Source organism: Anguilla anguilla, chromosome 12, assembly GCF_013347855.1.
Source record: "Anguilla anguilla isolate fAngAng1 chromosome 12, fAngAng1.pri, whole genome shotgun sequence".
Taxonomy (NCBI): Eukaryota; Metazoa; Chordata; class Actinopteri; order Anguilliformes; family Anguillidae; genus Anguilla; species Anguilla anguilla.
In genome coordinates, this window is record NC_049212.1 from 14,622,240 (window position 1) to 14,637,563 (window position 15,324).

General features: G+C 44.7%; 2 protein-coding genes across 4 annotated transcripts; one reads left to right on the forward strand and one right to left on the reverse strand.

Annotated features, from left to right (window-relative positions):
- The first annotated feature begins 3,542 nt into the window (after positions 1 to 3,542).
- On the forward strand, positions 3,543 to 9,325 carry LOC118209256 (zona pellucida-like domain-containing protein 1). Its single transcript, XM_035384453.1, has 10 exons — positions 3,543 to 3,636; positions 3,759 to 3,985; positions 4,840 to 5,027; positions 5,411 to 5,483; positions 6,036 to 6,133; positions 6,574 to 6,657; positions 7,063 to 7,234; positions 7,742 to 7,844; positions 8,138 to 8,170; positions 8,518 to 9,325. Exons 1-10 carry the CDS (start codon positions 3,543 to 3,545, stop codon positions 8,673 to 8,675), a joined length of 1,230 nt encoding a protein of 409 aa, XP_035240344.1. The 3' UTR covers positions 8,676 to 9,325.
- A 312-nt stretch (positions 9,326 to 9,637) lies between these two features.
- zgc:162608 (uncharacterized protein LOC100037332 homolog) lies at positions 9,638 to 12,401 on the reverse strand. Of its 3 annotated transcripts, none has more exons than XM_035384454.1 (4): positions 12,268 to 12,401; positions 12,012 to 12,072; positions 11,435 to 11,546; positions 9,638 to 11,081 (listed from the first exon to the last, which is right to left on the reverse strand). In XM_035384454.1, exons 2-4 carry the CDS (start codon positions 12,058 to 12,060, stop codon positions 10,223 to 10,225), a joined length of 1,020 nt encoding a protein of 339 aa, XP_035240345.1. In that variant the 5' UTR covers positions 12,061 to 12,072; positions 12,268 to 12,401; the 3' UTR covers positions 9,638 to 10,222. The 3 variants fall into 3 exon arrangements, with proteins under 3 accessions (XP_035240345.1, XP_035240347.1, XP_035240346.1); XM_035384456.1 differs by having other exon boundaries at positions 9,638 to 11,054; positions 12,268 to 12,400; XM_035384455.1 differs by having other exon boundaries at positions 9,638 to 11,057; positions 12,268 to 12,396.
- Between the last annotated feature and the right edge of the window lie 2,923 nt (positions 12,402 to 15,324).

Genomic DNA, 15,324 nt, shown 5'->3' on the forward strand with positions numbered 1-15,324 from the left:
CATAAAGGACGAAGCAATGGAATGAGAACTCACATTTTCCATTTCTGGGCATGGTTTAGAGCAAGCTAAACTAACGATATTCAGTCCAACTCATCTTGGGCCACCCAATCTGGAGTTAAGCAGTTGCATATCTCAATTGAGTAGATGCATATGCCTGATGCCTGCACAGTCCTGCACAGCTGGAAGTATGTAAAAAAAAAAAGGCTCTCTCTCCTCCTGGGTGGCTCTACAGCCAGTAATGTGCCTTTCTGCTGGTTAATCGGGTACATCCACATAATCTGATATCAAATCCTAATTTTATTGGTTTGTTTATAATTGGAGGTGCAGCTACACATTAAAACAGAACAGAAGGGATTACCCTTATCGGGGGGTGCTGGAGCCTATCCAAGCATGCATTGGGCGAGAGGCAGGAATACACTGGACAGGTTGCCAGTCTATAGCAGGGCACACACACCATTCACTCACCATTCACTTACACACTCATACCTATGAGGTATTTAAGAGCCAGGCTGGATTCAGTCCCAGGACCATTTTACTGTGAGGTGACAGTGCTACCCACTGCACCACTGTGCTGTCCACACCCTCATTTCCTTATTAAAAACTATAGGCAATATGAAAGGACCATGCACTTCTGCAATGCCACTCAACCCAGCACCTGAAGGGCCCAGGTTTCTGCTGGGTAATTCACACCTGGTCCCAAAGATTTTTAAAAATTACTTCAACAACAATCTTTCTTAAAAATACTTCAACCAACAATCACCCCTGTTTTTGGGAAAATGTACATCCTACATAAATCCTGAAGTGCTAGCCATTTCAGAGAGCTGTCAGACCTCCCTGATTGTGAGGACCCCATCCACAGAGCACAGCTTCTCTGACCGTTGGCCTGCCTGTACAGAACAGGCATTGCACGGGGGTACGTGGAACAAGAGGCTCCTGACAAAGTCTGCGATTCTGTTTGCCCGCTCTTTCGTCGCTGACCAGACAACAGGCAGAACACAGCACTGGTCAGATGCGTTCCAAAGCAACGAGAGGCTTCTGTTCATTTTCTTCTGGAACATTCTGGAGTCCCTGAATCTGAGAGCCCTCGTCTTACATAATTGGAAGGCATTTTGCAGAGAATGCGTCCCCAACCTCCCTACAGCAATCTGGGATCATTCTCAATGTGAGAATATGATCAGGCAGCATTTCAAACCAGCATGGACTCTCCTCCATAAAAAAGATGTCTCCTTTGGCAAGGTCCTTTTTAACTGTGTACAACAAAGTGTAAGATGGCTGTCACTGGATGAAATGTATCTGTATAATGTGACAGATGTGTTCTCTGACCAACGGCGGTTTGGCACAAACAAAACTGGATGTTCCGTCTCGCCCTTTGCATCCGACAAAGATCTCTCTCAGTCAAACGGGAGCAGGAGCCCATAGCTACAGTAAGACTGTTGAGGAAAGCTCTTGTAAGTTACATAGCATAATGGAAGAGGGGGGTTTCACCTGCGAGTGAGGCTGACAAAGCCTATTTTTGGAGCGCTGAATTACCCCCATGGCACAGGTTATCAGATTTCCAGAATTCTGTTTGTTTGTTCCCCACGGAAACAAAGATGCCCTTCACTGTACGGAAGCCAACCGCTCTTTTTCATTTTGACATTTCATAAGACAGTTTTCAAGGCATGCGGGGAACTCTGAGACAGTTGAATATATGGAATCCCTTATCTTAAGGAATAAGAAGGATTTTTCAGTGGATGTGCAGTAAAGGAGATGCAATGGATTGCCACATCCCATATTTTAGTGTACACATCAGTTTGAAATCAAAAGGGACATCAAGTTGTAGAAAATGTAATTCAATGCTGTTCAATTCAGCAGAATTGTATTTGCCCCATGAGGGGCAATATAAGTTTGTACTGACAACTTGGCTCTTATTGTAATGATAAAGTCGCTGCCAACAGATATATTTAGTTACAAATTGTACAACATGCACTGAATGGCCATCTATTACTGCTGAGTGTATGAATACATACTGTAGAACACAAAGTTACCTGCAGGTGAAAAGTATGTGCTGTAGGGAGTAAAAAGATAAAAAAGAAATATTTTCTATTTATACAACAAACCATTTGGCTTAGGCCAGAATGCTTTAGTTAAAATGGTTGGCATCATCTGTGCAACAGTACAGAAATGTTTAAAAGCAAGGTTGATAGTAACCTGCATGTAAATATTCCAATATTTTGAAATCAGCTATTCATTCATACATTATTATGAAGACAGTAAAACCAAATGCTAAAGCACAAATCTTAAACACACATACACACGCACGCACACACACACACACACACAGGCACACACACATATAGAGTCCCACCTGAAACTCTATTCCCCACAGTTATATCACTTTAATAATGTGCAACCACACTCCCAGGCACCAGGCACCATTTAGCCTTTCTTCTTTTCAAATGGAATAACATTCTGGAAAAACCCTGAAACAATGCAGAAGGCTGTCTGTCCCCTGCCCACACCCATGTTCACCCCCCCCCCCCCCCACCCTCCCTCCCTCCCTCCCTCCCCCTCAGGTCAGAAGAAATTTCAAACTGAAATGTACAGGTTTACCTGAGGCACTACCTTCGACACGTGTGTGATGCACACTTATGCTGGTGATACAGGGTTACTGTGGGAGGAAGTGATGATTGTTGGAGGTGGGTGGGTGGGGGGGGGGGGGGGTGAGGTGGAGCAGGGGGACACACCCCTGTACCTCTGAATTGTGGGTGGACATTAAGTCCTGGCAGGGTGCTATATAAGACCAATTTATCCTCTAGATGCACACTGACACTATCCACAGGACCCCAACAGGTAGGTGAAATAAAGCCATCGCCCTAATATGCTCTCCAAAATCTATTTACAATCTATATCTTGTTTACCAGACATTTTTATCTGTGTTATTACCTTTGTTTCATTTGTAAATGTGTTTTAAAAATATTTATTTATTATAATATTGTAGCTATGTTACTCACACATAGTGGCACTGTTTTTTTGACAGAATATTCTTTGTCTACACATGTAACTTCAATATTTAACTTCACCGGATTACAAATAACACCTGTGTGATGAGATAATTATAATAATCTTTTTTAAGGATAAGAGTGTAATGTAACTTTGTTAAGCCAGGCACTGTGTGAAATAATCGATAGTAATCTTTGCTTTGGGTTTTCTTACTGAAGCTGTGTCTTGTTCTGAGTGATGAACAGTACTTAATCAAAAGTAAGCCCTCTGGATTTTTCTCTCTTTTTACCAAAACCATAAATTCATTCCCAGTGAGGCTGACCTTCTCCTTCAGATAGGTTTCATTTGAAGCTGTCGTTCAGGAATCAGGGAAAGATTGATCGTTCTGAAATATCAATCAAATAACACATATCCAATCGCAAAATGAACTACAAGTATGACATCAATAAACACAATATAAACTAGTTGATGAATGAATGAAATTCTAAAGTTCATAAAGGCATGGACAGGAATGTACATATCCTTCATTTTTGTTTCTCTTTCTCTCTCCAGCAGAGAAGATGCTTTTCCTCGGTCTCTTCGTGATGGCCCTGGTTCCATACCCAGGACAAAGTGTCGAGTACAACTGCTCCTCCGTGTACAACCGGGTCCCAGGTGAGTCTTCCTCCGGGCACCGTTCTGAGAAACCTCCTTCAGCTAACGGCAGCCCTAACCCTCCGCGCCTCTCCCCCCCTCCCCCGCTCCTCTCTCTCGGCCCCGCGCCCCGCCCCGCGCAGACAGCAGAGACCTGCGGGTGGACTGCGGGGCCAACACCATCACGCTGGAGGTGAACCTGTGCACCGCGCAGTGGGCCGGGTTCGAGTTCGGCAGCCTGGCGCTGAACAGCCAGCACAACAACAGCCTCTGCAAGGGCGTCAACGACACCAGCGTGAACCCGCCCGTCATCCGCTACCAGCTGCCCGTCAACCACAGCCTGGACAACCCGTGCCGCCAGTCCCTGCAGGTGAGAGCCCGCGCCTCGGCCTCGCGCGCTGAGAGCACCGCAGGAGCCCGCTCGTCTTCCTCACATTCAAACCTGCGCTCCTCTGGTTACAAACCAAGCTAGTTAACCGCTACGACATAGACGTGCGAGTCAGTGGGATAGTTATGAGCTCGTAAATGGACCATCACTGCAGTCAACTCCTGTTGAATATTATTTTTTTCCTCTTTAGATTATTCAGAAGTTTTAAATAAAAATTGATCATATTTCTATTCCCTGACTAATAGCATTTGCTAAGCAAATAAGGCCTTCATCACGTAAGGCGAAGGGTCTTTCCGCCAGTATTTGTATCTGGGCATAGTTTTGAAGGCATGTTTGTCATGTGTGTGAATCAAGTGCATCAAATGTGACTCAAATCGCAGATGTTGGACCTGTCTTTTACACAGTGTCTGTGACTTGCCATATCTGACTCTGTGTCTGTGTCTGTGATTGCGTCTGTCACTTGGCGTATCTGACTCTGTGTCTGTGTATGTAAGGCGAAGGGTCTTTCCGCCAGTATTCAGCCTGTCTGTGTCTGATTTGGTGCCTGTGTCTGTGTCTGTGATTGCGTCTGTCACTTGGCGTATCTGACTCTGTGTCTGTGTATGTGTCTGTGTCTGATTTGGTGCCTGTGTCTGTGTCTGTGATTGCGTCTGTCACTTGGCGTATCTAACTCTGTGTCTGTGTATGTGTCTGTGTCTGATTCGGTGTCTGTGTCTGTGTCTGTGATTGCGTCTGTCACTTGGCGTATCTAACTCTGTGTCTGTGTATGTGTCTGTGTCTGATTGGGTGTCTGTGATTGTGTCTGTGATTGTGTCTGCGGCGCCGCTCGCTGGCAGATCGTCGACGAGGAGCCCGGGCCCGGCGTCTTCAGCTCCTTCTCCAGGATCCAGTCGGTCATCATCACCAGCTTCATAGACACGCCCCAGTCCACCACGGGCATGATCAGCTACTCCACCGACCTGTACTACCACTTCTCCTGCAAGTACCCGCTGGAGTACTTCATCAACAACACCGAGATCACCTCGTGAGTCCTGCCCACTCACACACACACACACACACACACACACACACACACACACACAACCTCCCAAATGCAACTGGGCGTTTTATTCAATAAAGGGCACCGACACTGTCCTCTTATGATTTGAGATAATGATCAATGATACCAAATATCAGTCTTACCAAATATCCATGCATTCAGCCTGTCCATTTAGTTTAAACAGATTTTTTTTTTAAAGGCTGAACTGTAGTTGAGAATGGACTTACAGTTGTATGTGTGGAGCAGTAGTCCTTAAAAAGTTTTTTTTTTTTTGCTTGTGCCCTTGCTTTTCTCTCGCTTTCTCTCGCTCTCCCTCTCCGTCTCTCTCCTTTCCCCGCCCCACCTCTCATTTCCCCTCTTCCTCGCAGGTCTTCAGTCTCGGTAGCCACCACTGATAGCAACGGCACCTTCATCAACACTCTCAGCATGAGTGTGTACAACGTGAGTGGGAGAGAAACCCTGATCTCTATACCAATTGCTCCAGAATGGTTTCATCTCAAGGCCCACTGACATATCTATTCTATGGCTGGGGTTTTAAATCCATAAAATAATTACGCTGTGGCTGGATAAAGGTTTTTATTGAACCTTGATTCATCCCACCACTCAAGGCTACAATATACTAGTACATGAAGCATGTCTAAATCGTCATCCTTATATACATGGATCTATTGATTGTATATAAGATATGTATATATTTAATGCAGTGTTTATATTGACAGCAATCTAAAATTATGAATATGTTAGCCAGACAGTTTATAAAATCTGATATATAGAATGAATAAAAAATATAAGAATATAAATATTACATTCTTAAAAGGAAGGAAGGCATTTCCATCCAATGCCATGACTGTAATCCGTATACTCTCCAGAATGTGTAGAGACCGGATGTATTGCTGTGGATATGCATAATCACGCATAGATGTTTCACTGCATGAGATTATAGTGTTGTGCCTACCAGACCCTAACATGACCCTCCTGGTTTTGGGGTTGCAGGACACTAATTACGGGTACCCGCTCGTGGTCCCAGAGACGGGGCTTGAGTTGCGCACCAAGGTGTACGTGGAGGTCAAGGCCACAAACCTGACGGGAAAGTAAGACTGCACTTCTAACCACTCACTCTGCTGCAACGCAACATAGGATATTGCTTCATTTGCAACTGAAATTAAGGGAAAAACATCAGCCAGTAAACAGAAAGTAATAGTTCTAATTTGCTACTGAAAATGACACTGAAGTGCATTGATCTCTGAGACTACTGAGGCACCAGGACCATATAACAGCGCAGTGGATCAGCAGACTAAATTAAACTATCTCATGTAGTTAATCTATCCCCAGTCTTTTGTCTACTGTTCTGTTGTATCCAGTGTCAAATTGATGGATTGATTGACAGTTTTGTTATGTCACAGGCATGTGCTCTACAGTACCTTCTCTGAATTTCCATTATGTTGAGTGGTGTGGTGCAGTGCCTCTCTGTACCCCCTGAATTGTCCTGGTTCTCTGATGCGCTGGCTTTCCTGTGTGCTTGTCTCATCAGTTTCCATGTGCTGCTGGACCACTGCTTCTCCACCCCCACCCCTTTCAACGTGTCAGCCACCGAAAAACACGACTTCTTCATCGGGTATGAGGACAATTCACTCATATTCTCGTATTTTCATTTCAGCGATGGTAATTCAGGAATACTGCTAATGCGAGTCTGACTGACGAGTCAGGGATTTGCCCTGAGTCCGAGGCGAGATTGAGCCCAGGCTTCTCACTTTTCTTAGGCAGCTAAAGGTGAACTCGCCCCTAGCCAAGGGCAACGTCGTTATTTCTGAATTTGAGGGTTGCGTTGTCAGGGGATGTTGTCACGGTAACCTGTCACGAGACCTTCGCTTTACCGCACCTGTGCCCGTGCTTCACTATTAGCGAACTAGCCGAGCCACGCCCGCCGCACGAGGGCCGCTAGGACTAGCGACAGCGACGATACTTCCCGTTTTGTTGGAGCGGTGCGAGGTAGCAGCGGCGCTAACCGTTTGTGGCGCAGGTGCATTGTGAATCCCATGACGCAGATCGAGCAGAACGGCGTGGGAAAGCGGTCGCGCTTCCACTTCGAGGCCTTCCGCTTCGTGCAGCATCGGAACCTGGACAAGTCCACCCTCTACCTGCACTGCATCCTGCGTCTCTGCGAGCCCAGCAACTGCCAGGCGCTGCTGAAAGTGAGTGGGCCTCTCTGTGCTCCTCTACCGCACACCTGTTTACCTGCACACCTGCCCGTTCCACACACCTGTCTGTCTGCTCACCTGTTTGCGCTGCACACCTGTTTCCCTGCACACCTGCCCATTCCACACACCTGTCTGTCTGCTCACCTGTTTGCGCTGCACACCTGTTTCCCTGCACACCTGCCCATTCCACACACCTGTCTACCTGCACATTTTGACTTTGAAACTTTCTCCTCACAAAAAAGTCTCAGTGGTGATTGCTGAACTTAAGCCATTTGAGAAGAAAACGGTTAACGCTTGCATTTGCAAGACAAAGTGTGTTGGTAGACGGCTGCAGTTTGCGGCACTGACAGGGCAGGTAATTCTTGCTTTTAATGGTCACCCACTCGAAGTTAAGGGCCCATGTTCGTTGAGTCACAGCCTGTGTGTTCATTTGCGTTTGAGTGAATCCGATCCAGGGAGTCTGACGGCATTGATCAACTGTGACTTGTGTGTTGGCTGCAGGCTTGCACCAGCGGAAGGAAGAGGAGAGCCGCGGACCCCTTTGGGTCAGAATCGAAAGATTCAGCCACAGTTTCAGCAGGACCCATCACCGTCAAGGACTACGGTAAAGGCCTGCTGTCACTCAACCTACTCCCGTCTGCACAAAAGATTACTGCCCCGCCTTCCTGTCATACCGCCCATCCTCTGTGTTCATCTGTTGCTGTTATGTCCATTACTGCTTACACCCTTCTGAGGAGAGCTGCTCATTTAGTGCCATCTGGGCTTTGAAATGAAATGGCCCATGTAATGTGATGTTTTATTCAGTTGCCATCTTACAATAGTTTGTGATTTGGCTGCTATACACACATACACACACACAGAAGCGTATTCTTATTTTTATTTTATTTTTTGTGACAGATGCTGTTGACAAGCCCATAGCCTCTGCATATGGTTAGTACACCATTCTGAAAGTCAGTGTTGAAATTTGTAGTGATTTTGTGTGCGTGCGTGTGAGAGAGAGAGAGAGAGAGAGATGCAGGTGAGAAAGAGAGAGAGAGAGAGAGGGAGAGATGCAGGTGAGAAAGAGAGAGAGAGAGAGAGGGAGAGAGAGATACAGGTGAGAGAGAGAGAGAGAGAGATGCAGGTGAGAGAGAGAGAGAGAGAGAGAGCGATGCGGGTGAGAGATGTGTGTTAGTTGTATGAGTCGTGGTGATGGAGGGATGCTGGTTACGGGTACTTGTGTGTTGATAATGGGGATTATGGCTCAGTCTCTCACCGTGTTCTTCTCGCTGTATCAGGTGGCGCTGACAAGCCTGCAGGGAGCCAGACCAACGTGACCAGCCTGGTGGTGGGGCTGATCTTCGCCTGCGCAGGCGCCGCCCTGCTGGTCCTGGGCGGTTGGTTCGCCCTGAAGAAGTTTTACTTTGCCAGAGGGCTGCCCCAATCCTACAACTGAAGACCGGTTCCCCGAGCTGTCCAGCCTTCCCCTCTGCTGTTCCCTCGGAAGAGCGGGGAGGGACAGCCATCTTTACACCCCGGCACATTCACATATTCACAGCGCTTTTGCATCTTCTTCCACTCGCCTCTTCCTCTGAAAGCTATATGTATGCAGGGTGGACTATCTCCCTTTCATATACCGATCTGTCCCAGCCTCCTTCCTGTTTATTACCAGACTAGCTTATGACTATAGACAAAGACATATATGCATAGAAAAGAGTTGAAAAGTTGAAGTTTTAAAATGGAAAAAGAAAAGGCAGTGAGACATATTCAGACGAAGACTGCATATATTGCGCATTGAGGTTTACCGTATTTCACAATAAAGTAAAATAAGACCCAGTTCCATGGTACATTCTTCTTAACACAGAGATACATAATCATGCAAATAAGGGGTTTAGGGTCCTATTCAACACCTCTGAACATGCATTCTACACAGATAAACATGCTGTGATCCAGAGTATGTTTAGACTACTTATGTTCAAATGTTTTGGCAAATTAACAAGGTCCACTGTAAGAAAAAAATAGAAAATACTACCTTGAGTTTTTCCACTGTTCATGTTTCTCACAAGGACGGATGTAATTTATAATGTGAGATGCGAATGTAAGTCTTAAAAGGCATGCATGTTACCTCTGGTGTGCATTTTTTTTTTTCAGTAACTGTGCTTGGATACATCTGTATTGTAATCATTTTTTATTTGATTGCCTAGAATTGTGGAATTCTTTTCATTTGTATAACGCAATGAGGTCCTTCAAAATCCACTGCTTTATGATTGCCATCTGTCCCAGCTATGTATATTGCTTTTTCATAAATATACAATAAAGATGACAGTTTACATCTGTGTGAAATTACTAATATCTTACATGTACTGTAATAGTACCTGCATTATCTTTGTTATTACCATGTCAAAGATTGAGACAATCTCCTTGAAACAATTTTATTGCAACTGTAAATACAATCTACAAGTAAAATTCAATTAAATACACAAAAACATAACATATAATAACAAATAATATATATCACAGAGATGTAGCACATACAGTATATACAATTATTTTGACTTTACATTATTGCTAAACCAAATATATAGTGATTACTCTCACATTTTTAATGAATAGTTTTTAACAGGATATTTAACAGTGGAAATTTCCAATCGGTGGAATCAATTGGAACAGATAAGCAGACCTGGCAAATGCATTATATGCACATATTTCAACCAGGTTCAAACCAGGTTAAGATAAATGAAAACTATACAAGAGCGCTTTATTGTACCCATAAAATGCTTGAAAAGAAGGTGGTTGATGACAGATCTAAGTGCCTCATAGACTTCATAAAGATCTGTTTACTTCTGAGTCATATTTGCTGTGGGTTCAATGTCTGATGTAGAACAGGTGATAAAGTTAAAGTCATAAAATTACTCAAAAAGACCATTAGTGATGTCAGACGAGTTCAATGTGGCAGTGGCATTGTGGGTAAGTCTTAGGTCCAGACCGGCAGGGCTCTGGCAGTTAGCTGAGGGTCTGTAGAATGTCCTGGAGCAGGGCGTTAAGTTTTGGGGAGAAGTCTTCCCCCAGGGAGCCCGTGCTGCTGGGGGAGACAAACGGCGCCTCCCCCAGACCCTCGCTCAAAGCCCCTCGCTCCCCCTGTCCCAACGCCTCCAGCTGCCGCTCTATCCTGCCCGCGAACCTCCTGTTCTCCTCCTCAGAGGAGCGACAGAACTGCTCCACGTGTTTGGAGAGTCCTTCCCCCAGAGACTGTGTCCCGGCCAGCCCCGTCCTCAGCGACTCCGCCCTGCTCCGGACCCCGGCTCCGAACGCCTCCACCTCCGCCCTGAGCGCCGCGGCCGCGCCCCCCTGCCCTCCCGTCGCGCCGGACGCCTCCGCCTGGAACTCCGCCAGACGGGCGGTCAGCTCGCGCTCGCTGGCGCCCAGCGCCCGGCCCATCCCCCGCGCGGCGTCCTCGTAGCGCGTAGCGCCCGGCTCAGGGGCGGGGCCTCCGCCGGTCTCCGGGCCCTGGGCGTAGCGGCGGAGGGCGGAGCAGAGCTCGCGGGCGTCGCTGTCCAGCGCGTCGCGGAGCCGGTGTGTGGGGAGGGCGAGGCGGTCGCGGGCGGCGGCGGGGGCCCGCTGCGGCGGGAGGGAGGCCGTGGGGTGGGCGGCGAAGGCGGCGGCCAGCCTCTCCCGCAGCTCGCGCAGCTCCTGCGCCAGACGGGCGCTCAGGCGCTGTGACTCCAGGCTCAGCTTGCGCCGCAGGTCCCCCGTCAGCGAGCCCTGACTCTGCGAGACGTCGTGCGCGTAGAGGTCACCGTAGAGGTCGCTGCTCTCCAGACTGCTCTTCCACGTTCTGCTGCGCGGGGACAGAGGCAGAGAGCTGCGTGTTTAAAATACACAGCCAGCGCGCAGCTGAAGACCACAAGCTTTCACATGCAGGGCATTTTTGCTTATTGTTTAATTACATATTTTCAGAGAACTACTACCTTTTCAGTATCCAACAGAAAAAAATAGTTCCATTCTACTGATATTTTAATGCAGGATTACAATATTAATGTCAGTTACTGCACCCTGTTTGAGCACATTTGACTTCAGAATTTCAAATGAAAGTTATTTTAACATATATATCGGAGAAATATTACTGAAATTAAGGTAACACTTCTACTTGATGCTGATAATTCCAAAAATAACCATAAATATTTTTTTTTCCACCATTTATCTTACTGGACTTACTCAGCTTCCTTGGTTAGCTCCGTTTTATCAGCTGCCTGATTGGCTGTTTGACTGGAATAATCCCATGATGCCTCTGGCCTGGTAGAGTCATTGTTCTGTGGAACTGGGAGCCCTACAAATCAAATGAATCAGAATGCAGGTTAAAATGGGCATTTCCACATTTCCCCCCCTCAAGGCCCATTATTATAGTCAACGCACAATGTGTAGCTGAGGATTGTCACCACATTAAAATGGTCAATGCTGACATCATTATCCAAAACCCAACACTGGTGGTGGCAATGCAGTGGTGTTGTAAGACAATAATATATTGTACAATTTGTAATTTCGTTATATCATGGATTTATATAAGACATGGGCGTATTTTGTACAATTTTATTACAATATAGTAGTCATTATAATTATTACATCATCACGCCTGTTTTACACATTAAATGTATTGCCTCTGAATGAAAATATTTAATTAATGAAATATAGACATAAAAATATAATCTTCTTAAAGGTGAAAATCTATGGGCAATCATTCTTCTGAAAGTAAATCTCAAATTCTTCAAAAGTCAAAGAGGAAAGCAATGCAAACCTGCTGTTGCCACAAAGGAAATCACGAGGACCAGTGCTTTCAGATGCATGTTTGTCTCAATCTGAAAAAGAAACAAAAGGATATGAATCACAGCCCGTAATGTTGAATAAGAGATTACAACTCTCAGTAAACTCCCACTAAAAACAAACTTTTCCCCCCACTATCGTTGTAAATAAAAGATAGACTTGTTTTTCGTGGGATACCCGGGCTGGTCGCCGCCAGGCTGTGGGACAGGACGGGCGTTTCGGGTTCTTACCTTAGCGCCGGCTCTGTGTGAGTGTGAGCGGAGGGGAGCCCCGCTCCTGCTTTAAAGCGTCCAGCCGGCCCTTATCAGCTGCTGTCCCTGCACCCTGTCTCCGTTAACAAACACCACGTGGCCGGCCCCGCCGAGAGATAAGGGCCCCGGGCCCTCCCGAAAAAAAAGCCCGTCCGCGCCGCTTCCCACGGCCCGCGTCGTCGATCAAACGCAACGCCGTCGATATCGGACGCGCAGTAAGGCTGATTCACTCAGGAGGCGCAGACGCCGGCGGCAGCCCTCCGCCTCACCCCATTCCACGTGGACTTTCATTGACATCACGTCACTATCAGCTCACGCAAATTCCTGAATGGACGTGTGTAATTCTGATTTTTAAAAAAATCATTCAAATTTAAAAAGAAACTATTTGACCAGTACATTTACTTTCTTTTTAAACCCTTTTTAAAAAAAACAACAAAAAAACCCTTTTGTTCACTTTGGGTTAAACAAACCTCTTTTAAACATTTAGTCCAGTGCAAAAGTTGTTTCTGGGTTTATGTTACTGTTTGTTGTTCATCATCTGCATTTGTTTCTTTGTTTTTTGAATACATGGTGTCATTTCATGATGGTGTTTTTCAATATAACACGATTGAGAATGTCTATTTAAAGCCATAAATATCAATAATCTACAGAATTAAAACATTGTTTAATTTGAATTTTTCACAGATTAGCTTGATTTATTGTTTAATGATATGGAATGCATATAAATCGGATCTTTGTCACAAAAAAATAATGACATCATTGTTACAGTAAATGTCATTGAGCAGAAGTGGCTAATGGCAACCATTAACCATAAAGCTATATTGCTTATTTTGTTTGAAATTGAGAAAGATAACACAATGGGTATTTTTCCATATTTTATTTCTGCACTGCTTTGTCATTCCAATAATGTCCTGGGTATATTTGACCCAGGTTATCAGCTTCACAGGTGCTAATAAGTAAACAGAACACAAGGGTTAAAAAGTTTAAATAAATGCAGAAGCATACAAGAGTGAATGAAAGGATGTGGGTGTTCTCATTTAGGCTGTAAAGCATTCAGGGAAATGGGGTAGTAGATGCAAACATTCGTAGCCTGCCAAAGCTACTCTGTGTTTGAGATGTGTTTACTCAGTAAACCTCCTGATAAAACACTTTTGGCACAGATACATAAAACTCTTGGAAACCCTACTTGGCACAGTACTGACATACAAAAGTGAGGGCAGGGTGCCACTCTTGTTTTTAAGATGAAATGACGTCAAACCCCGCAAACTCCCTGATCCTTTAACGCCCACACCAAATTTCAAAACTTTTTCTGGGTATTCTGTACTTATTTAGTCTATTTTCATTTACCGAATTACGTTTAAATGTATGGCTATTCTGGACAATGAGAAATATCTTACTGCTCTGTTATTGTGAAGCATGTATTTCTAAATTATAGCCACAATTTTATTTTAAGGACTTTAAAAATGACCATTTTTCAAGCAATTTACACCCAGGGAGCCTTTGGCTGGCCGTACCATGTCCATCGGTCCGGTATATGCTAAAACCAGACGGTTTGGGACATAGTTCTCAGATAATTCTGAATAATTATTTTCCTAAACAGAGGGAGGATTCAAAACAAGGTTTAGGAAAGCCTGAGGAAATTTGCTGGGTCTTGATTTATAGAAATTCTCTTTTCTTGTGTTCAATAACACCTCCAGCAATACTGAAAACTATTTTGCACAGAAATAAAAAGGCATTGTGCTGAAATGGAAACATACTGTAAAAATACAGAGGCAATCTTCCCACAATTATTAGTATTTTAAAATACAGCAAAATTTGTATGTATTATTAGTAATTTCTGAAATTTATATCTCTGCTTTCCTGCTTCAGTCTGTTCTGTTGTGTTTATGGATTTTGTTCCATATGTGTGCACACCATACCTTTGAAGTTATTAAGTTACCAAGGGTGATGAGAAAGGGGTCATGGGTCAAGGGCAGGGGAGTATGGGAATTGTAATTTTATCCAGGAAACCTATGCGCATTTCAGCACTTCAAAAAGTTCAGTGTTCAGAACAAAAGCCCGAAGAGAATTTTTGATTCGATGCGCCAGGTTTGATGCAGGGGCTTTATATTTAAGGACTTTGAAGGCCGTGCTACATTGCTGTTTACACCACATACATAGAGACTAGTCCACAGCAAGAGCCTCTGACCAGCTCCTCCCCCCTTTGACTGCTTTACCAGGCTGTGAAACAGAATACATCCCTGCCTGCACCGACCGATGTCTGGTGATCGCCCGCACACTTCGGCCTTTCAGTGAAGGCCTGTAGTAAGTGGGGGAAAGTTCAGCCACATTTTTGTTATGCAATAAAATCACAAATCAGATAATGACCAAAGTCCATGCGTAGTGAGCTGGAATATGTGCAGATAATTATAAGCTGTACCAAAGTCTACAAATAAAATAACACTGCAGGGAAATGTTTATGCTTACATAAATAGGTCCAAGGACAGTGGAGAGCTCAGGCTGTCCTTCTAGCTCAGGTGATATGACTCGAAAAACAAATACAAACACAATACAATCCTTTAGCTTCTTTTGCCTTTCAAAATTCTAATGTAGCAACTCGCAATAGCTTCTCAAATGCAACAGAGTCAGCCTCTGTTTAAATTTATGTTATTTTATTGTTTCTCAGCGATTTGTTTGTGCTGGCATAAAGTGTATTTTGTTCTGTTTCAAACAACTGAACATTTCAATCCAATGTGTATTTTACTGTTGTCTGAGAAAAACAAAGTGATAAAAGTTGGAAAACAAACTCATGCATCCCGTTAAATCAGACAAAATAATTAGAAGTGATGTCAACGACCCGGGGCTGTTGTTCTGGGTGCTCAGTGAGTGGGCGTGTCCCCGGTAAAATAAGTAAAACCTGCATCATAGGATGAAAGCACATAAGGCCATGAGCGAAAGACAAAGCTGTGAGCTTATTTTCCTATTGTGCATTGTGCTTATTGCACACGAGTTACTAAAGCCAGGACTGACAACTGGTTCAAGTCTACATTCCATTCT

Coding starts and splice junctions, on each gene's coding strand:
- LOC118209256 (XM_035384453.1), top strand. CDS start 3,543: ATGCTTTTCCTCGGTCTCTTCGTGATGGCCCTGGTTCCATACCCAGGA. Junction 3,637..3,758: donor CGTGTACAACCGGGTCCCAG/GTGAGTCTTCCT, acceptor CGCCCCGCGCAG/ACAGCAGAGACCTGCGGGTG. Junction 6,658..7,062: donor AAACACGACTTCTTCATCGG/GTATGAGGACAA, acceptor TTTGTGGCGCAG/GTGCATTGTGAATCCCATGA.
- zgc:162608 (XM_035384454.1), bottom strand. CDS start 12,060: ATGCATCTGAAAGCACTGGTCCTCGTGATTTCCTTTGTGGCAACAGCA. Junction 11,547..12,011: donor TTCCTTTGTGGCAACAGCAG/GTTTGCATTGCT, acceptor TTTGATTTGTAG/GGCTCCCAGTTCCACAGAAC. Junction 11,082..11,434: donor GAGCTAACCAAGGAAGCTGA/GTAAGTCCAGTA, acceptor TTAAACACGCAG/CTCTCTGCCTCTGTCCCCGC.